General features: G+C 37.8%; 1 protein-coding gene across 7 annotated transcripts in view; it reads left to right on the forward strand.

Annotated features, from left to right (window-relative positions):
* The window catches only part of Ppox (protoporphyrinogen oxidase), a 339,913-nt gene that overhangs the window by 305,472 nt on the left and 12,407 nt on the right, over positions 1–22,034 (forward strand). For all 7 annotated transcript variants that reach the window (XM_090405976.1, XM_090405978.1, XM_090405974.1 and 4 more), the window contains one exon: positions 4,475–4,624. In XM_090405976.1, the coding sequence (XP_090262102.1) occupies positions 4,475–4,624 (150 nt within the window). The remainder of the gene's footprint in view (positions 1–4,474; positions 4,625–22,034) is intronic.

A 22,034-nucleotide genomic window follows, 5' to 3' on the forward strand; every position in this document is an offset into this window, starting at 1 on the left:
GTCAAGAAGAAAGGAATTTATGTGGAATTATAAGGCAGGTGATTATAGTAATCTCAGAAATCAGCTTGGGGCAGTTTCATGGGTGGAAGAATTGGGAGAGATATCACCAGTGCATGGGAACTAGTAAAGAAATATTTATTAGCAGCGATGACACGTTATACACCTCAAGTGAAAAAGAGAACAAGATTCAACGTAAAGTGAATGACTAATGTTATCAAATGGGAGCTGCAGACGAACAGGAGGTTAGGGAGAAAGTATAAGGAGAAGGGTGGAGAGCAGTTGCATGAGGAATATAAGATTTAGGCTAAGAAAGTGACTGGCATGGTAAGGAATGCAAAACATGAATATGAGAAGAGATTAATTCTGAGATACAAGGAAAATCCAAAGGAATTTTTGTTATGATATTGTTAGATGAAAATGAGAGTAGAGTGACCGATGCAGAAAACATAGTAGAGTTGTTTAATGATCACTTTATTGGGATATTTCATTCTGGAAAAGAGGGTTTTATTACTAGAGGGATTGGAAGGGTTCAAGGTTTGTAAGTGCAAGAAGAGAGTATGTTACAAATACTAAGTTCTTTGAATGCCTGAATGGCAAATGGGGACTGGATGAGATTTCACCACATATTTTAAGAGATTGTGCTAAGGAACTGACAACTCCATTGACTTGGAGATTGCAACTTTCCTATAGCCTTAATGGCCATGAGAAAGGTGCTCAATGGGTGGAAAGAGGGTAAGATAGTCTCATTGCATGAGGGTGGTGGTAGAATGGTAATGTCAAACTATAGTTCAGTTTATATTTCTTCTGTAGTTATTAAGATTTTGGAGAAATCATTGAGGTTGTATAAAGTACTGGACATTTGTAGGTAATGTTATCTTTGAGGGTCAGCATGTTTAGTAATCTGATTGCCTTTTATAATAAAGTAAGAAGAGCAGTTGATGAGGGGAAGGCATACACTGTCATTTTTTTGGATTTTACAAAGGCATTTGACAGGGTGCCATATGATGAGCTGATAATTAAATTGCAGCATATGGACTTGGATATGAGGCTGGTGAATTGGATTGGGGATTGGCTGTCTGATGGATGTTAGAGAGTTGTGTACAAAGGAACAGTATAAAAGAAGCAGAGTGTTACAAGTGGAGTCCTTCAAGTTCCAGCATTGAGACCCACATTGTTTAATTTTTATATCAATGTCATTTTCAATAAATTGCAGGGAGATATTCAGTTGTTTGCAGATGACATAAAGCTGGGAATGGTCATTAGTATTGTTGATGTGGCAGCCCTTCAGGAGTATTTGAATAAGCTGGATATATAGGAAAATTAATGGGGATGTCAGTTTAATGCAACTAAATTTAAGGGCTTGAAGTTTGGGATCCATCATTGGGAAACTGCATACTGTGTTGGAGAACTGGTACTAGAGAAAGTCGATAGGAGGAGGAGAGTTGATATGATTGAGACATTTAAACTGTTGAGAGGTAATTACAGGGTTGACACTGGGGAGTTATTTCATATGGTAGATCAAGAGGAAGGGTCACAAACAAGGGCCATCCCCAGCAGTTTCAAATGAGAGTGGTGAATAAGAGGGTGAGGAGTGGCCTTTTTTTCATGGAGGGTGGTTGGACCATGGAATTCATTGCCTGATAGGGTGGTGAGAGCACGAACTGTGAATGAGTTTAAGGAATGGTATGATAGACTTTGTGTTGCTTCAAATTGGCTTCATAAGATGACTGTTTTGATTCCGTGGAGGTCCTGAAGAATAATAATAGTAAATTAAAAACTTATCCTTACAGCCTGCTGTTATTACTGCTCTGGGAGTCGTCTTTCTCCTACCTTAGCTAATTTACACTTAGAACATTTCAACCGACGAATTTTTCCATTTGGCCTGAATTTGAAGCATCTTTACCCAACTTTTCTAACTAAGATTAATAGCCTACTCTCACTTATCAGTTTCACTATGGAAAGAGAAAATGGAAAATTAACCTTCTTATTCCATATACCACCTGGTGTAATAAAAACTTCAGTTTATCATAAATGTACTTTCACAGGCCATTATGTACAAGATTCATTCTATCATCCTTCTCAAAAAAATGGCTGTCATCCAATGCTTGCTTACTGTTAACTGAGCAAGCATATAATAAGGATATGAGTAAGGATATAATTAAAAAAGTTAGCAAGCAAGGAAAATATTATTATTAATATCTGACCTCTATGGAGTCAAAAGAATGCTTTAAAAACATTTACAATTTCTGCACTTACCAACCTACTCTACATAAAAAGAACCTGCTCCTTACTCTCTGGTTCACACTCTCCTTATATGGTTTTCATTGATCACCTGTTATTTTACTCTTGTCTCCCTCTACTGTGTGAAAAATCTCCTCCACATTAATCTGGTAACAGTCCCTCACCACCTTGTCTCAATCATATCCTCTCTTCTTCATCTATCCAGCAGGCCAATTTACATTCCCTCAGTCTGTCTTCATATCCCACATTCCAGCTCTCTCTATAAGAGGCATCTGTTCATGGTGGAGGGAGCTCCCAGTAATCATTGGGAGGGCTTTTCTTTCCATATTTCTTCTTTGCTCTGTTTCTCCTGGGTCTTTTTTGCTATGCTATCATCCTGATCCCTATCACTGGGATCTAATATCTTGACATGCAGTGCAACTACTCTTCCATTCTGGCAATGGTGCTTTCTTTAATATCTGCAGTTATACTCTCTTTTATATTGGCAATCATGCTTGTCTTTGTTCCTGTAGTTGCTCTCACTTTTGCTCTATCAGTTGTGCACTCTTTCATTCCTGCATCCCCCCCCCCCCACAATAGTCATGCTTTCTTTTTGGTCCCACAGTTGTGTCCCTTTTGTATTTTCAGTCTTTTCTTCATTCATAAACATTTTCTTAACACTCATGAATTAAAAGTTCAATTAAATTGAACCTTCAGTTGAATTAAATAATTCAATTAAAGGTTCCTTTAATCCTATCAGTCTCATCCTTTTGCCTGATATCCATTTCTATTTTACACTTCTTATTGCCTTCATCATGATAATCTGCAGAAAGCAGAATATCATGCTTTCTGCAGATTATATCCTCCTTTTGTTTAGTTGCCCAACAAATATACACCTTCTACATATACATACATGCATGTTTCATTCTTCTGATGTAATGTGTACATCTGTATGAAAGATGTGTGTGTGTGCATATGGACTTGCCACATTCAATATTCATGTCACACACACCTTTTTTTGTTCACATTGCTATCTTGCCTTCATTTGCTACATGAAAACTGTATTACACAAAAATTATTGCCAAAATAGTTAACAAGCTTGAAAATTACCATGCATTTCTTAGTTATTAATAATGAATAAAATTTTACCAGAATGCACACAATATTTCATCAATATTACAGAAAATAAAACTTATCTTGGCTTGAGCAATTCTATCAATGAATTATTGTAATTGATCTTGTGTAAGTAGCGAAATGATGAAAATATTCTCACCATATCTAAACCCACTTTTCAGATTTAGTCCATAGTTTTGTTTTTAAGCATTGGTACATGCATAACTTAGTAATCTGAGGAGGCAGCGGAGTCTCCTCAGAGTTCACTAAGCTTCAGGTTTGAATTTAATTATTTTTATACGTGAAAAAAAAAAATGTTTAGAGAGTGGTAGGGAAGTTCTGCTATATCTGGATGGAATAGGTTCTCTGTTAGATCTGTTACTTTGGAAGATTAGTGAGAAGACTCAACATTAAAAACACCAGTTCCCAAGCTATCAGACATTGATAGGATTAAAGGTTCTGTCCTGACTTCTTTTGAAGTCTGTTGATTAAGTAAAATATGAAGTCTAATGAAGTTAACTGCTTTCTTAGTGAAGTCTACAATATGTTTCTTTGTATAACAAGTTGTCTGATTAAGATATAAGGTGAGTAATCTGGATAAGTATTTGAAGAATCTCTCATCAAGACCTGGATATCAGAGATTGCTATACACTGTAAGTCAGTCAGTGGCAAAACAAAGGCTCAACCTTTGTTGATAGTAAAAATAATTTTTAAAGTATATATCTACTCTATATATATAAAAAGATAAGCTGAAATTTGAAACGTTTTTACGTCACGTTTTTTGTCTTACCGGCTTACCAGCCCGGAACTCGGGGGGGGGGGGGGTGCCATAGGTGCTGGGGGGTAGAGGCCCCCCCCAGTATGTGTATATATACACACCACACACACACACACACACACACACACACACACACACACACACACACACACTCTGGTAATATACATTTTTTATATGAAAAGATGTGTAGCCCTGTGGGAATGGCACGTCCAACAGAAAGACAATTATGGGTTTGATTTTAGGTCTCATTTAGACAAACTTTTTCAGCCAATTCCCAAGCTCAAGCTAGTTGAGCTTATATATGAAGCATTTAGTACATAATCATACTGATTCTATAATCAAGTTTTATTGTTTTATTTATAGTGTATAATGGGAGGAAAATGGTTTTGTAGCCTGTTTGGTGACATTTGCTCAATTACTGAAGATGATATTTTGAGTAATGCAGTTAAAGCTGCTCGGGACCACCTTGGTATTAAACAAGATCCAGTTAGATATTATGTGGATATAAAAAAGGTGAGACATTTATACCTCATAATTATTTTTTGCCCAATATGAATTGAACCAGATTTTAAACAATAGTTTACTTTTCTAATGATATGTACAACAGAATCTGTTGGTATGATTAGCTCCTGTGTCTAGAAAAAATAATTGGTATTGCCAAGATTAACACAGAGAGAGAAAGAGAACGAAGTTTTTTTTTTCTCTCTCTCCCCCTACCTCCTTTTCTATTTTTTAGAAGAGGAAAAAGTTAAAAAGAAAGTGGAGTAGTTAGTTAAGGTGTCCCTGGTTTTTAGTCTTATAATTCGTTGTCGTCTGAGCAATTCAGGTATAGGATTTTTATGTCCTGTTCCTACTCTGCAGATGAAGTTGGTCTTTCCATCTTAGTCTTGGAGGTCCACAGTGTAGCCAATTTTGCTGATATTCCTCTATTTCTTGTATGATGTTCTTTGTATCTAATCATTCTCTTATTTCTGTGTTTTTCTTTTTGTCTGATCGAGTGAGTCCCAGAAGAGGTCTTAGAAACTTCATCTGTGCTGCTTCCAATCTTTGTCTGTTTCTTTGTTTTAGAATCCAGGTTTCACTTCCAAATTTAAGAGATGGTTTAGAGGTCATATTATGTAATCTTAATTGAGTTTCTTTAGTCATTTGTTTTCCAAAATTTATTTTAATTATGCCATTCATTCTATTGTAAATTTGTACTCTTGCTACCAGTTGTGAATCAGTATTGTATCGCAAGATTATATTTCCTAAGTATTTGAATTCTGTAACTTGTTCTATTATTTTATTGTTAAACATAATTTTGACATTTTGAATGGTGTTTCCACACATTGCCATAGCTTTTGTTTTTATTATTATTATTATTATTCAGGCCTCCATGGAGTCAAAAGACGCATCGTGGGAGGTCCTTCCTAAGAACATAAAGTCGGCCAAGACTCATCGAGGGGAGGTCCCCCCCTAAGAAACACAAAGTCTATCATACCACTCCATAAACTCATTGACCGTTCTTGCTCTCACGACTCCATCAGGCAATGTATTCCACGGTTCAACCACCCTCCACGCAAAGAAACCACTCCTCACCCTCTTGCTCACAGTTTCCTTTATCCACCAAACTCTGCAGTCCACATTCCCTCAGCCGATCCTCATAACTATCCTTGTACAGTCCTGAAACCATCTTTGTCATCCGTCTTTGTATCCTTTCCACAGTTAATTTATCCCCTTCAAATCCTGGGGACCAAATCTGAGAACAATAGTCCAAGTGTGGTCTGATTAGAGACTTATACAACGGAATGATATCCCTCTTATCTCTGCAGGTCAGTGTCCTTCTCATAATTGCAGCAATCCTCTGTGTTACCTTCACCTCCTTTGCAGTATGTCCCCTAAACTTCAGGTTTCTATCAATCATCGACCACAGATCTCTTGTCTCCCCTACTTCCTCCAGTATAACTCCTCCCATAGAGTATGCATCATCCCACTATGTTTCCCAAACCTCAAGACCTTACATTTTGCTGCATTAAACTGACACCACCATTCATTTGCCCATCTATCTAGCTTATTCAAATCCTCTTGCAGGGCTACCACATCTGCACTATTACTAATAATCCTTCCCACCTTCGCATCATCTGCAAACAACTGAATATCCCCTTGCAATCCACTGGCAATGTCATTGATATAAAGGTTAAACAATATAGGTCCTAGTACTGAGCCCTGTGGGACTCCACTTGTAACCCTCTGCCTCCTTGAAACTGCTCCACCATATACAACTCTCTGATACCTATCAGACAGCCAATCCTGAATCCAGTTGACCAATCTGACATCCAGACCCATGTGCTGCAGTTTCAGAGATTTTAATTTTTAATTTTTTTGCTATTTCATTTGGATAGTTAGTTGCAATTTGGAGTTTATCTTCTGAATTTGAAATTAGTACTTGATCATCTGCATAAAGTATTGTATTTAGCTATTTAGTATTTGTTAGTTTAATTCCATATTTGACAGTTTTTTTCCATTCTTTTAGGATTTTGTTTATATAAATGTTGAATAGGATTGGGGATAAGCCACAACCTTGTCTTACTCCTTTATTTATAGTTATAGATTCTGGTAATGTTCCATCTGCAAATTTCATGCAAATTTTTGTTTCTCTGCATAGACTCTTTATTGCTTTAATTAATTTAGGAGATATTTTATCGTCTTGTAATATTTTCCAGAGTAGATTTCTGTTCAAGTTATCATAAGCCTTTTCATAGTCAATAAATAGAAGAAAAGTGGGTAGGTTAAATTCTTTTATTTTTTCTGCAATCTGTTGCATTGTGAAAGAAGCATCTGTGCATCCTCTCCCTTTTCTAAAGCCACACTGTTCTTCTTCTAAATAATTTTCTGTATATTTAATTAGTCTGTTCTTTAAGATGCTTGCATAGTTTAGGTGCTGTTATTAAGAGTAATGCCTCTATAATTTCCACATTTGTCCTTGGGACCTTTTTTGTGAATATTTATTACTACTCCAGTTTCCCATTCTTGGGATTTTTTGATATTTCCAGATATTACTGAAGAGTTTAAGTAGGTTTTCTTTTAAGCTATTGTCTGCATATTTAAAGAGCTCAATATTCGCATATTCCATCCAGGCCTGGGCTTGAGTTTTTTAATTCTTTTTCTAATTCTTCCATTACTATTTCTTCTGTACTTTCCTGTATATTGATATCTTCAATTTTTTGAGTTTTGTCATTGTTTTGTATTTGTTGTTTTTCATTCCACAATATTTTATAGTGTTCTATCCAATCCTCTTTGGAAATTAGATTATTTCTTAATTGGTAATTTTATGCTGTTTGTAGTTGCCTGAAAATTTTAAAACCTGTTTTTTGTGGTCCAGTATATCCTGCTCTAATGATTTAACATATTTCCTTCAGTATTCTCTTCTTATACTTCTGGAAAGCTTTCTGACTTCAGCCTGTAATTTTTATATATTGTATATAGTCAGCAGTGTTTTTACTTTGCAGATAGATTTTAAAAGCCTGTTTTTTTCCTTTCAATTAATTCCTTTAAGTCATCATTCCAAGTTCTGAGCCATTTTTGTTTTTCCTTGATTTGTATCCTAAACTTTCTTCTGCTGCTGTTAGTATGGTTTTCCTTTATATTTTTCAAGTCATTTTCAGTATTGTTTGTGGTTGGTTTTATTTTATCTCTTATTCTGCTTTTATATAAGTTTCTAATACTCTCCTGTTCTAGGAGGTGAATTTTAAATTGTTTATTAGATGTTGGTTTGTTATCTTTTTTTCTTTTAAAGTATGTGGTTCTTTTTATGAATTCAAATCTGCTTTCAACTAAAATGTGATCACTATCAATTTTGCTCCCTCTAAAAACCCTTGTATCCATGATATTATTATTATTTAGTTTGTTGTTAATAATAATGCAATCTATTACTGATTTTGTTCCTCTTGCTTCCCATGTGTACTTATGTATTTTATGCCTGAAGAAAGTATTGCTGATTTTTAGAGTGTTAAATACACAGAAGTCTCTTAATAAAATTCTATTATTATTGATTACTGATTCTCCCTCTGATCCAATGCATCCTGTTATTGGGTTACTTCCCACTCTAGCATTGAAATCTCCCATCAAGATTGTTGCTTCATTTTTATTTGTTTCATCAATACATTCTGAAGTTTTCCATAAAATTCTTCTGTCTCTTCCTCTTTTCCATCTACTGGTGCATAAACTCTGAAAATATTGAATGTTTGATTAATAATTTTCATTCTAACTTAGATTATTCTGTCTGATAACCAATTATAATCTAATATTTTGTTTTTCCATTTTTTTATCAAGACGAATCAGAGTAGGAGAGAGAGAGAGAGAGAGTTTTGGGAATGATAGAAGAGGAGAGAATTCTGGGATTGATAGAAGAGGAGAGAATGGAAACAGTAGGAGAGAGGGAATGGTTGGGTGGGTGGAGTTGGGTTGGGTTGGTTATTGGCACAAAAACTAGAACGGTCATACTGTGTCATACTAAAGGTTACAGCATTAGCATTTACAGAAAATTGTAAACAATATGTCTGTACAAGAATCTAGTTTCACAAAGCAGCATCTCTAGATAAACAGAACTGCTGCAGAGGGCACAGCAACACACAAGGTCAGAGGTTATTACAGTAGTGAAAAAATAGTTAACAATATAAGTTAATACATAATATATTTGAGCCTGGTGGCGTAGCGTCAATGGCGCGCGTTCGCTAAGGTGATAAGACCAAAGTTCGCATCTCGCCGGAGTGTTATTCGAGCTGTGTTTTTTGCTACATGTATGCACCGAAAAATGTGAAGGATCTGTGGTCGGTCTGGCAAAATGAAAAGAAAGAAAATGTCGACGTATGTGAGAAGTGTCGGGATAGGCTGGAGCGTTTAGGAATGGAAGCTGACATCGGGACCGTAGCGGAAGAACTTCAGCGGGAGTTTATGAAAATGAAAAATGACCTTCATCTTCTTCATGAGGAAGTGGAAGTGATCGGTAAGGAGATACTGGAAGTTAAAGCTGAGTTTAATGTGTTAAACAGAGAAATTAGGACTATAGAGATTACTTTAGCTGAAGTAACTAGAACAGGATTACATATGGGTGAGTCTTTGGTGAATGATTCAGTAATAAATAGTATGGGAGTGATTGGGAGTCAACATAATAAAACCACAAGTGGCCAAGAAGAAATGAGATGTAGTGAGAGTGGGGGGATAAGTAATAGAGAGTTGAGTAATGAAGCTGGGAGAGTCATGCTGAATAGTGTAGAGAATGAGTCCATGAGTGTGAACTTGAATGAAGTTAATAGTGGTAAAATATATGGTGATTCTATGATTAAGGGTATGGAGAGTGGTATGCATGAGGAGTGCTTGGCTGATGGTACAATAGAAAGAGTGGCTTTAGCAATAAAGAGAGGGCATGAAACAGACAAGATGATAGTTATGGTGGGTACGAATGACCTGAGAGGTAGTATAAATCGGGTAGGAAAAGATTTAAGAACATTATTAGATATTGTGAAGAGGAAAAGTGTCAATGGGAGAATAGTGTGTGTGCTGCCTCGTTTTGACAATTACGAGTTAAGTAGACGAGCAATGATAATGAATGATATGATTGCAAGAATGTGCAGAAAAAGAGGTCTGGAGTTTGTTGATGTTTGGAGTGTGTTTGAAGGAAAAAGGCAGTTGTATGCTAGAGATGGACTGCATCTTAACATGGAAGGACATAAGAGATTGAAGAAGTTATTGTTTTCTGAACAGGTTGAAGTTATTGGGCAGGGAAACTAATATTGAAAAGGTTGAGTGTAAGAGAGAGAAACTTTAGCACTGATTGTGTATTTATTGATCCTTATAGGCAGAATAAATTGCAGAAGAGAGGGGAAAAAAATCGGCATAGGACTACGGTAGTTAGTGACTTATATATCAGTTCTAAAGCCGGTACAAGATCTAGAGGGAATCTGCAATTTTTGTATACCAATGCTAGAAGCATTAGAAATAAGAGAGAAGAATTTTTGGCATTAGTCAGTGAAATCTCACCAAAAGTTGTAGGCATTAGTGAAACTTGGCTGTCAGCAGAAGATGTGGTCACTGGAATTGAATGTGATGGGTACAGTATTTTCAGGGAGGATAGAGAAGATAGAACAGGAGGAGGAGTACTGTTGATGATAGCTGATGTGTTGCAGCCAAAGAAAGTAGTATATCATGATGATAGACATGTGAATGAGAGTTCATTTGAAGCAGTCTGGTGCGAAATAGTGACCAACGCAACCAAATATACAGTTGGATGTTGCTATAGGCCAGGGAGTACAGGGGGAGATATTGAATTCATGCATCAGCAACTTAGTGCAATGAGTGAAGGCTTAGTGATTATTATGGGGGATTTTAATTATGGTGATATCAATTGGAAGGAGGAAATATCACGTAGCAAAAAGGAAATGGAGTTCATACATCTGCTACGAGATAATTACTTGAAACAGCACGTAACTGAAGGGACACGTGGTGTGAGAGTGTTGGACCTGGTTATTGGTTCAGAGGTTATATGCATAAGTAAGGTGACCTCGTTACCTCCAGTTGGTGAAAGCGATCATGTGGTATTGACTTGGGAGGTTGCAAAATCTGTGGATTTTTCTATTAAGAAGGGGTATGTACGAAACTACAGGTTAGGCAATTATAACAAGCTTCGGAGTGAGCTTGCAGCCATCCCATGGCAGAACATATTGCAAGGGAAAGATGTTAGCAGTGCTTGGGATAAAATCAGTGGGTATCTGAGGAAAGCAATATCAGATTGTGTCCCCATGGTCAGGAGGTCAAACAAGGCAGGCATTAGATGGATGAGCAGTAGTATCAAGCTTGAACTACAAAAAAAGAAAATGTTATGGAGAATTTACAAGGAGAAGGGCGATCAGGACACCCATGAGCAGTACAAGGCTCAAGCTAGGAAGGTTACCAGCATAGTAAGAAAAGCTAAATCAGATTATGAGAAGACCTTAGCCAAAGAGATCAAGGGTAATCCCAAAGAGTTCTTCCGCTATGTGGCAAGTAAGAGGAAGAATGACTTCGGAGGGATAACCTTAGTGGGTGCTGATAGTATTGAGGTGACAAAATCAGATGTAATAGTCGAGTTACTGAGTGATCACTTCTCAAAAGTCTATCACCCAAGTGAGGATATCTCTATACCTATAGCAATACCTAATGTGAGAATTGAAGCTAAAGAATCAGAGGTATTAAATATATTGCGAAACTTAAATGCAAACACTGCGGTAGGCTTAGATGGAATATCAGCTCGGGTGTTGCGTGAATGTGCAAATGAATTGTCAACCCCTCTTACCTGGATATTTAATTTAAGTTTGAACTCTGGTATGGTCCCTAGGGAGTGGAAGTTAGGCAAAGTGGTTCCTTTGCATAAGGGTGGCTCTAAAACTGCAGTATTGAATTACAGACCAATCACCATCTCAGGAGTAGTGGTAAAAGTATTGGAAAAGTTGGTTAAAGACAAAATTCAAGAATGGGTGGATCAGGATATGATACTCTATAGAGGCCAACATGGTTTTGTTAAAGGTAGATCCTGCCTTAGCAATCTATTAACTATCCATAATAGAATAACATCAGAGTTGGACAAAGGAACTGGCTACACAGTGGTACTTCTGGATTTTGCTAAGGCTTTTGACAGGATACCCCATAGAACACTGTTACGCAAATTGGAGCAGATGGGAATGGATATTAAATTGGTGATATGGATAGGAGAATGGCTCATGGAGAGATACCATAAGGTGGTGTATGGAGGAGCCGAGTCCAGAATGAGGCAGGTGACCAGTGGTGTGCCTCAGGGCTCTGTGCTTGGGCCAATGTTGTTTAATTTGTATATAAATGATATAGGAAACGGCTTAAAGGGAGATATTCAGTTGTTTGCTGATGATGCAAAGTTGTGTAGTGCAATAAAAAATCAAGCTGATGTTGAAAGTTTGCAGGAGGATTTAAATAAGCTGGTAAAATGGGCAAAAGAAAATGGATGTCAGTTCAATGTGGAAAAGTGTAAAGTCTTGCATTTTGGGATTAAAAGATTACCAGCTGTGTACTACATAGATGGAAAGGTACTCCAAGAGATTGATGAGGCTAGGGACTTGGGGGTATTGGTGGATAGGGAGATGAAGTTCAGAGGACACATTGCTAGGGTGTCCAAGATTGCACATAGGATTACTTGGTTGTTGAGGAACACACTGACATCCAGAGATAAAGAGGTTATTATTCCCCTTTATAAAGCATTGATACTTCCACATTTGGATTACTGCGCTCAGGTCAGGTTACCTGGATTCCTTGGAGATGAGGAGGCTGTGGAGAGGGTTCAGAGAAGAGTGACCAAGTTGGTGAGTGATATAAAAAATGCTCCCTACATTGATAGATTGAGAGCTTGTGGATTGCAGAGATTGGCTGATAGGCGAAGAAGAGGGGATATGATAGAAACATTCAAATTATTAAAAGGTTTTTATAGGATTGATGCAGGGGAAATGTTTCAGCTGTGTGATAGTGATGGAAGAACAAGAGGTCATCTCTGGAAATTAAAGAAGAGTGTGGTTAACAAAGGTGTCAGAACAAGGTTTTTTGCCTGGAGGGTGGTGAATGAGTGGAATTCATTGCCTGACTTTGTTGTGAGCTCTTCATCTGTAAATGAATTCAAGAAGAGATATGACAGATATTGTTTTGCTAGTTTGGGTCTCCCGCGATGAGTCTACTGACTCCATGGAGATACCCGTAATAATAATAATAATAATAATAATATGAAACACTAAGCCAAGGAATGCAGTATCTACATATATGTAAAATTATAATAGATGCCTTTATAGCAGTACAAAAATAGACAAAAAAGAATTATTATACAATATGCATGGATGAAAATTAAATTTAGCAATGCAGTAGAAACAGAATTTAGAATACATATAAACAGAATTACTAGAAAGTAAACAAATAGGCAAGATGTCCTACAGCACTATATGATTATTCGAAAAATAAAGTAGTGAATAAGATGCATACACAAAATGTATGTTAAGTGATGCAGTATCTACATATAAACAAAATTACTGTAGAGGTTTCAGCAGTACATAAATAGATAACTATAGGTTAACATATGTATATACAAAACAAGTCAAGGAAAGCAGTAAGATTACAACAAACATTATTATACTAATACTTAAAGAGTCAGAAAGGAATTATTATACAGCATTGATGCATAAAATTTAAGTTTAGCATTATGGTATTTACATATTAACAAAATTACAGCAGGGTGATACAAGATCAAGGCCCATGGTAATACATAATTGGTCAGATTTAACCTAATGAATAATATATATGTATAAAAGTTAAGTTAAGCAAAAAAAAAGTATTTATGTATAAACAAATTTATGGTCAGATGTGTTTGTACAAATTAATTCTTTCTAAAAATTTAAAAACATCACGCAATTTGCCTGAGTCTGCTAGCATTTCCCTGAGTGTATATGGCTTGATTAGATAGGTGAAAATTTCATTCCTCTCTCATGTAAATTTTTGACAATCTACCAGAATATGATGAATAGTGAGATGTGTGCTGCATTTTTCACATATGGGAGGGTCGTCAGCTCTCAGTAAATGAGAATGCATAAGGTGACTGTGACCTATGCAGAGCCTAGCAAGGACAACCTCCTCCCTTTTCTTTGTACATTAACGAATGCCAGTGTTTAATTTCAGTTTTAATGTTATATAATTTGTTTGTTTGTTGATGTTTCTTGCCATGTTAACTCCCACTGAGCAATTAGCTTTGATCTTATAAGTTGTCTGCATATGGAACTGTCAAATAGTATGTGGATTTAGGTATGGGCTGATTTAGCAGCTGCATCTGCAGCCTCATTTCCTTTGATTCCGATGTGGCTGGGAATCCAGCAGAACTGAACATCGAAATTAAGGATTTCAGGTGTACCATTTCATAAAGTACTGGATGAGGATTATACATAGGAGAGGAGATAGCCTGTAAAGAGCTCAATGAGTCTGTATAAATTATGCACTTTTGGTAGCAGTTTTCTTTTATATGCACAAGTGCAAGCTGAATGGCATGTAACTCTGCTGTATAATTACTGCAGTCTGGTGGGATCTGATTTGAGATAATGTCAGGAAACACAGCAGCACAGCCAACAGAGGTGTTAGTTCTTGAACCATCAGTATAGATGGGTAAGAAATCAGCGTGTGCTGCTCTGTGTGCATTAAACAATTGCAGGTAAATGGATGATGGGGTATAAGATTTCTGTAGCTGACAAAGTGAGAGGTTGCAGGATGGTGTGCAAACCTGCCATGGAGGAATGCTGTTATGTTTAGTGTAGCTAATGTTGTCAACATTATACTAACAGCTTGCACAGTTTCTTTAATATGCATACCAAAAGGATGTATAGCAGTTTGATGTGTGTGATATTGAGCTTTCCAATGCAGAGAGAAGATACTATTCCATGTAGTATCTGGGAGAGATTTTATTTTTAGGGCGTAATTAAGAGACAACTGTTTCCATTGAAGTGATAGAGCCTGTTCATTTGCTTCTACATAGAGACTTGGAGTGTGTGAGGTGCGTAAGGCACCAGTAGCTATCTGTATACCCTGATGATAGATAGAATCCAACCATCGTAGGTTACTCTGTCTTGCCGAACCATAGACTTGGGACCCATAATCCAGCTTTGAACGTATAAGTGCACGATAAAGATGGAGTAATGAAGCTCATTCAGCACCCCACCCAGTAGAGGATAGAGTGCGAAGGAGGTTCAAAGTTCTTTTGCACTTTTCTCTTAGTTGACGAATGTGTGCTAGAAATGTGAGTTTTCTGTCAAAGATGAGTCCCAAGAACTTGGTTTCTGTAGTTACTGGAATAACAGTAGGTCCCATTCTTAGTTCAGGATCTGGGTGATGAGTGTGTTTTCGACAGAAGTGTTCACAGACACTTTTTTCTGTTGAAAACTTAAACCCATTATTAAGAGCCCACAGAGAGACATGATCAATTGCTTGCTGAAGTTGTCTTTCAATTACCCTCATGTTATGTGAGTGACAGTAAATTGTGAAGTCATCAACATATAGAGCATTGTCTACAGTGGGAGGAAGCTGTTCAATGATTGAGTTGATTTTAATAGCAAAAAGGGTTACACATAAGATAGAGCCTTGGGGAACACCTTGTTCTTGAAGATATGATTGAGATAGCGTACTTCCCACTCTGACTTAGAAAGTTTGCCTGGACAGAAAGTTTTTAATAAATATAGGGAGGTGTCCTTTGAAACCTAGGTTATAGAGGTCTTTTAATATGCCATATCACCAGGTTCTGTCATAAGCCCTTTCCATGTCAAAAAAAACTGAGACGATGTTCTCATTTCAGAAATGCATCTCTTATACAAGTTTCTAACCAAACTAAATAGTCTAAAGTTGATTGATGTCTACGGAAACCACATTGTGTATTGGAAAGAAGACTGTTGCTTTCTAAATACCAGAGAAGTCTGGCATTAACCATTTTCTCCAATATCTTATAAAGACAGAGCTGGTCAGAGCAATGGGTCAATAATTAGTTGCTTGTGTTGGATCTTTTCCTGGTTTTGGGATAGCAATGACAATTGACTTATGCCAAGAATTTGGAAACTCTTCCTCTGCAAGTATTCTATTGTATAATAAGAGAAGAAGATCCATAAAAGATGATGGTAGGTGTTTTATCATTTCATAATGGATGTCATCAGGTCCTACTGCACTAGGGTGAGATTGTAGGAGAGCTCTTTTTAGTTCCTCCTTGACAAATGGCTGATTATATGTCTGAAAAATGGTGGTAGAAAAATTAAGCCTTTGTTTCCCTTGCTGCTCTTTCGGTATTAAAAATTCTGGAGAATATGAAGCTATTGCTGAGATTTTAGCAAAAGTTTCTCCCAAAGTATCTGCAATAGCTTTGGGATCAGCAAGAACACTTCCATTATAGTCTAAGGTGGACAAACAATGTGTATTATATCTGCCTTTCATTTTCTGGATTTTATCCCATACAATTTTTGGACTGGTCATTTGATTAATCGATGTAGTAAATTGGATCCATGATTGTTTTTGACTCTGACGTCTTACAAAACGTGCTTTGGCTTGAGCACACTTGAAAGTTATTAAATTTGATTTGGTGGGGTATCTACAAAATATGCTCCATGCTCTGTGTTGATGTTTTTTGGCTGCCTGACATTCTGGGTTCCACCAAGGCTTTGGATAGACTGGAAATCAAGATGATGTTTTTGGGATGGAGGTTGTTGCTGCCTGGACAATACATTCTGTTATATATTTTACAGCTTTATTGATAGGTGTTTGACTGATGGCATCAGCATTAAATTTTGCAAGATGAGAGAAAGTGTTCCAGTCAGACTGGTCCATTTTCCATATAGGTATCTATGTAGGTCAGGGGTCACCAAACTTCTTCGATCGTCGATCCCTTCAAAGAGTTTCTCGACTTTTTATCGACCCCCTCTATTTTACTATTACGTAATTATAATAGGACAAGCAAAAAAGATGCTTATGTGAGTTTTTAGATTGTTTATTTTATAGTTAGTGTTTATTGTATGTATAATATAGTATATATTATTATATTGGCTTAACGTCAAAGGGATACGTTTTTGTTTTTGATGTCCTTCTTAACATTACATATTGATAGGAGGGATAATTAATATATAAAATATAAAATTTAATTTAGATAACAAAATAACAATAATACAATCTTCCTTATATATATATATGAAAATAAGACTTTTATTAACTTAGTATACAATTTACAAGCGTTGTCAATGTGAAGGGTGTGCTTCGTGCCTCTTGACAAGATTAGCAATGTTGGGTTCAAAATTAGTAAGTTTCAGCCTTAAATCACCATGGAATTCTATATCTAGCTTATTTCTTTGTTTTGTTAAAATGGAATTAACATGGCGGAAACCAGCTTCAACATGTACGAGCTTGGAAATGCAAGCAAAAAAGGGGAATACCACTTCAGAAAGTTTTTGGATATTTTTCTTCAACATTTATATTCGTCCAAAAGTAACTTAAAGTCCTATTTTTGAAAAGCGTTTTAGCTTCAAGATCATTTTTAGAATCTGAAGCTGCCATTGTGGTTACTGGGGTTGTAACAAAATAATTAAAATTGAAGTCAGTAAGCAAAAGTAATAAGTCTAAATAATATACCTACTCGAAAATTTATTTATCACTAGGTTAGACTATAATAGATTTAGTTTAATCCTTTATCCCAGTGAGAGCAAACAAAGTTTGCGCCTGAAAATATCTTCAGGACTAAATATAGTGTTGTACTATCTTATCCAGTAAGTAGTGCAACACCAAGGCAACTCGTGGCAAAGGTGGAGCAAGCTACCAGGCACATTTAGAAGAGATACTGGGTTAGAAGTGCCTGGTAGCTTGCTCCACCTTTGCCACGAGTTGCCTTGGTGTTGCACTACTTACTGGATAAGATAGTACAACACTATATTTAGTCCTGAAGATATTTTCAGGCGCAAACTTTGTTTGCTCTCACTGGGATAAAGGATTAAACTAAATCTATTATAATATACCTACTCACGTATTTCTATAGGATGTACAAAACTACCAGCCCTTCTCAACTCTTCAACATAGAGAAGTTTTAGTTCGTGAATGAATAACGATTGAATTATAATATGTATGTGGATGAATTTTAGAACATTAATGCTCACTTGCATGCCGAAGAGCAAAAATGAGACTGGGATCGAATACGTGTAAGAATAAGTAAATAAGCAACTGCGCACGTGTTGCAATCTCGCTCCCGCTGCACTGGCCAGGCAGGAACTACTGACATCCATTTATTGGTAAATACGTCATTTTGGCATACTTGATTGGCCTACATAACTATTTTCATGACCTTGCTCCATCTTGCAGGTCCTATTCATGTCACTGTTCCCATGATTCACTGCTAATTGTGTTGTCATTCAGGATGGAGGTAATCCAAGTTAACCGAATCAAATATTACCCGTACGATGATGTCTTATATTTTTCTGTCGACCCCTGGGGGGTCGATATCGACCATTTTGGTGACCACTGGTGTGGGTGAACATGGTTCCTGTGAAGACATTGTACAAAGAACAGGAAAGTGATCACTTCCATATACATATATGTTCTCTTCAACGTCCCACATGAGCAGTGGAAGAATGGAAGGGGAACAGATTGTAAGATCAATTGCAGAATATGAGCAGGTAGGCATATGGAAGAAAGTATTGATTTTATTATTTAGAAGGGAAAGGTTATTATTATCAAGAATTTTTTCAATGATTCGACCTCGTCTATTAGTGTTGGCACTACTCCATAGAGTTGTGACCGCTAAAGTCACCCATCGAAAGTATGGGTTCAGGCAGTTGCGAGATAAGGTTATCAAGATCAATTTCATTTAACTCAACATTTGGTGGTAAATAAATTGAACATACTGTAATAAGGAATCCCACAGAGAAGCGAATCGCTACCGCTTCCAGAGAAGTATTAAGTTGGACCTGATGGAAAGGAGTATGACTGCCCACTAGGATGCTACTCCTCCATGAGCAGGACCATTTCCAGTTCTATCCTTACGTACAACAGTGAAATTCCTAAAGGTATGGCCCTTTGGGTCTTAAGTAAGTTTACTGTAGACAGAAACAGAAAGGTTTGTGTTTCTGCAACAACATCTTGATATCGTCAATATTCTGGCGGATCCCATGACAGTTCCATTGTAAAAATTTTCCTATTGTTTTGATTTTATTGGCTTGTCTGGTTTTCGAGAGGTTGAGGGCTTATCTTTGTCAGATTTATATTTATCCACTGTTTTAGGGAATTATGGACAGCCAGTGTCTATCCACTGTTTTAGGGAATTATGGACAGCCAGTGTCCATCTCTTCCTCTGGTAGAGTGTTCAAAACATCAAATGTGTTAGGGTCAGTTGGTATGCTTAGTTTGCTTTCAGTGGGTATCAAGGTATCCATTTTTTCTGTGCGAGTGTCTGGTGGTTTATCTTTGAGTGAAATCTCCACCATAATTTTTTTGACAGATGAGTTTTCATTGAATGGGACCATTTTTGAAGTTGTCTCTGGAGTAAGGCCATAGGTCTTGTGATTAATGCGTTCAATAGAGAAGCACTTGTGATCGTAAAGTTCTGGTATGGTGAAATTATCAAATGGTGGAATAGACATACATGTTTGAGTTGCTGTTGGCACTGTTTTAATTGTTACTTTTTCAGCATAAGCAGATTGTAGAATAGGTGTAATGGTGGCTAGCTTTCTTTTTGCATCCTGATATGTTATGTTTTGTTCTGTTTTAATTTTTTGTAGCTCTTTTTCATCTTTCCATTTTTGACATGCACAAGAGTATGCTGGATGATCTCCCTGACAGTTGACACATTTAGCTTTTTTTTCACAGCAAGATTTATTTTCATGTTCTTTACTACCACATCAGGCACAGGTAGTAGAACCACGACAGGCAGTTTGGGCATGTCCATATCTTTGACATTTAAAGCATCTCAGCAGTTTAGGGATGTACATTCTAACAGGACAGCTGAGATACCCTGCTTTTACAGATGTCAGAGGCCTTGGTGTATCAAAAGTAAGGATGATGTTTTTCGTTGAGACCAGGCGACCATCCCTGCGTATCAGGATGCGCCTCACACCCGTCACTCCTTGATCTTTAAGCTCTGAACATATCTCCTCATCAAGAACATCAAGAAGATCCCATTCTAATATCACTCCTCTACTGGAATTGAGTGTTCTGTGAGGCTGCAATTTATATTCCACCCATTGTCGTTGCTCTCAGTAGTTTCTCGGAATGTTGTTTCACATTGTTTCCATGAGGATATCACCAGAACGCAATTTCTTGACAGTTTTGGGAGCTCCTGCCAGTTATTCTAAGCCTTTGTGGATAAAGAAGGGTGACATTTTCCCAATTGGTTTTTCACCTGTTGCATGAATGATTCAAAAGGTTGGTACATTTATGTTAGTATCCGATATCTTTTCTTTCTTACTTCTGTTTCCATATGCTGTGTCTATATTATCAGTACTTGGTTGGAATTTTGTTAGGGTCCTTGAAACATTTGAGGATGAAGAATTCATATTTAAGGAATTTTTAATTTGGCGTCAGAGCTCCTCACTCACCACGGAGCCACACATGGACGCCCACTACCTGGCAAGCAAAGACTGCGCTCAAGAGTGGAACACCAGGGCTACTCTGGACACTATACCGGCACTGCAGCAGGTCTAGGATCCCGACCCCAGACCATGGGGTGAGAGACTTACTGCAACACTGTTGACCTTTGCAGGCAAGCCCACTAGCTGATTGATCCTGGCTGGGCCATCCAGGACCACTCGTCTTGCCGAAGCAGGGTCCAAAGTAGTGGAAGACTACCAGGATCCCCCCTTTCCGGATGTCCACGGGTCGCACCGCACGGCGGCAGGGCGTTGGATCCCAGTGATGGTGGTCTGGAAAAAGGATAGTGAAAAAGACTCAGGAGAAGTAGAGCAAAGAATATGGGAAGAAAAGCAAAGAAAAAGAGGAAGAATGAAAAGGGTCAGTACCATCACTGGGAGGTCCCCTCTACCACGAACAGGTGCCCCACATGGAGGGGAGGGAATGGGAGAGAGGTATGGCAGTGCTAGAAGAGGAGAGAATGGAAACAGTAGGAGAGAGGTATGGGAGTGCTAGAAGAGGAAAGAATGGAAACAGTAGAAGAGAGGGAATGAGAGAGGTATGGGAGTGCTAAAAGAGGAGATAATGGAAACAGTAGGAGAGACGGAATGAGAGAGAGGTATGGGAGTGCTAGAAGAGGAGAGAATGGAAACAGTAGGAGAGACGGAATGAGAGAGGTAGGAATGCTAGAAGAGAGGAGAGGAGATGAGAGAGACATATGGGAATGAAAGAAGAGGACAGAATGGAAACAATAGGAGAGATGGAATGGTAAGAGGTATAATGTATGGGGACTCAATGATCCGTGGTGTTCAAGATTGGATGTGTGAGGAGTGTTTGCCAGGAGGAATGATAGAAAGAGTGGCTATGGCAATTAAGAGAGGTGAAAGGGTGGATGAAATGATTTTGATGGTAGGAACAAATGACTTAGTGGTAATGTAAGTCGGGCAGCGAGAGATATGAGATTTTTGCTTGAGGCGGTATGGAAGAAGACAGAGAGAGGAAAGATAGTGTGCGTGTTGCCTAGGTATGATAATGACGAGCTGAGCAGAAGAGCAGTAATATTGAATGACATAATAGCTAGAATGTGTGACAAGAGAGGACTGGAATATGTGGATGCTTGGAGTGCATTTGAGGACAGAGAGGAATTATATGCGAGAGACCGCTTACATTTGAATGATGAAGGACGCATGCATCTGAACGAGTCAGTGTGTCCCAGGGAGGATGGTAGCACGGGTGGCCTTTTGTGGGAATGGGTACTTGGGAGAAGGGGGACGACATCAGGTAATACTGAGCCCAGTGTAGTCTAGAGGGGATAATGCTGGGTATAGAAACAATGGCATTTATATGCTTTATGCTAATGCCAGGAGTATCCGGAATAAGGGAGAGGAATTGGTGGCGCAGATAGCATCAGCCTGGCCAAAAATTGTTGGGATCACTGAGACATGGTTGACATAAGAGGATATAATAACAGGAATAGAAGTCGCTGGGTACAGCATTTTTCAGCAGGATAGGAAGGGAAAGTTTAGTGGTGGAGTACTGCTTATGATAAGTGACGACCTATGTCCTCTAAGAGTGGAGGCTTTGGAAGGCAGTGACACTAATGATTTTGAAAGCTTATGGTGTGAAGTAGAGGTGGGCAAGACAGGATATTTAGTGGGGTGTTGCTACAGACCCAGGAGCACAGAGGGTAGGGACCAGGAGATGTTTAGACAGTTGAGTTTGGCAAGTGCAAGAAGAATGATTGTTATGGGAGATTTTAACTACAGTAGTATAA

The sequence above is a fragment of the Typopeltis vanoorti genome, chromosome 16 (assembly GCF_054136105.1).
Source record: "Typopeltis vanoorti isolate ZY-2024b chromosome 16, IOZ_Tvanoo_1.0, whole genome shotgun sequence".
Taxonomy (NCBI): domain Eukaryota; kingdom Metazoa; phylum Arthropoda; class Arachnida; order Uropygi; family Thelyphonidae; genus Typopeltis; species Typopeltis vanoorti.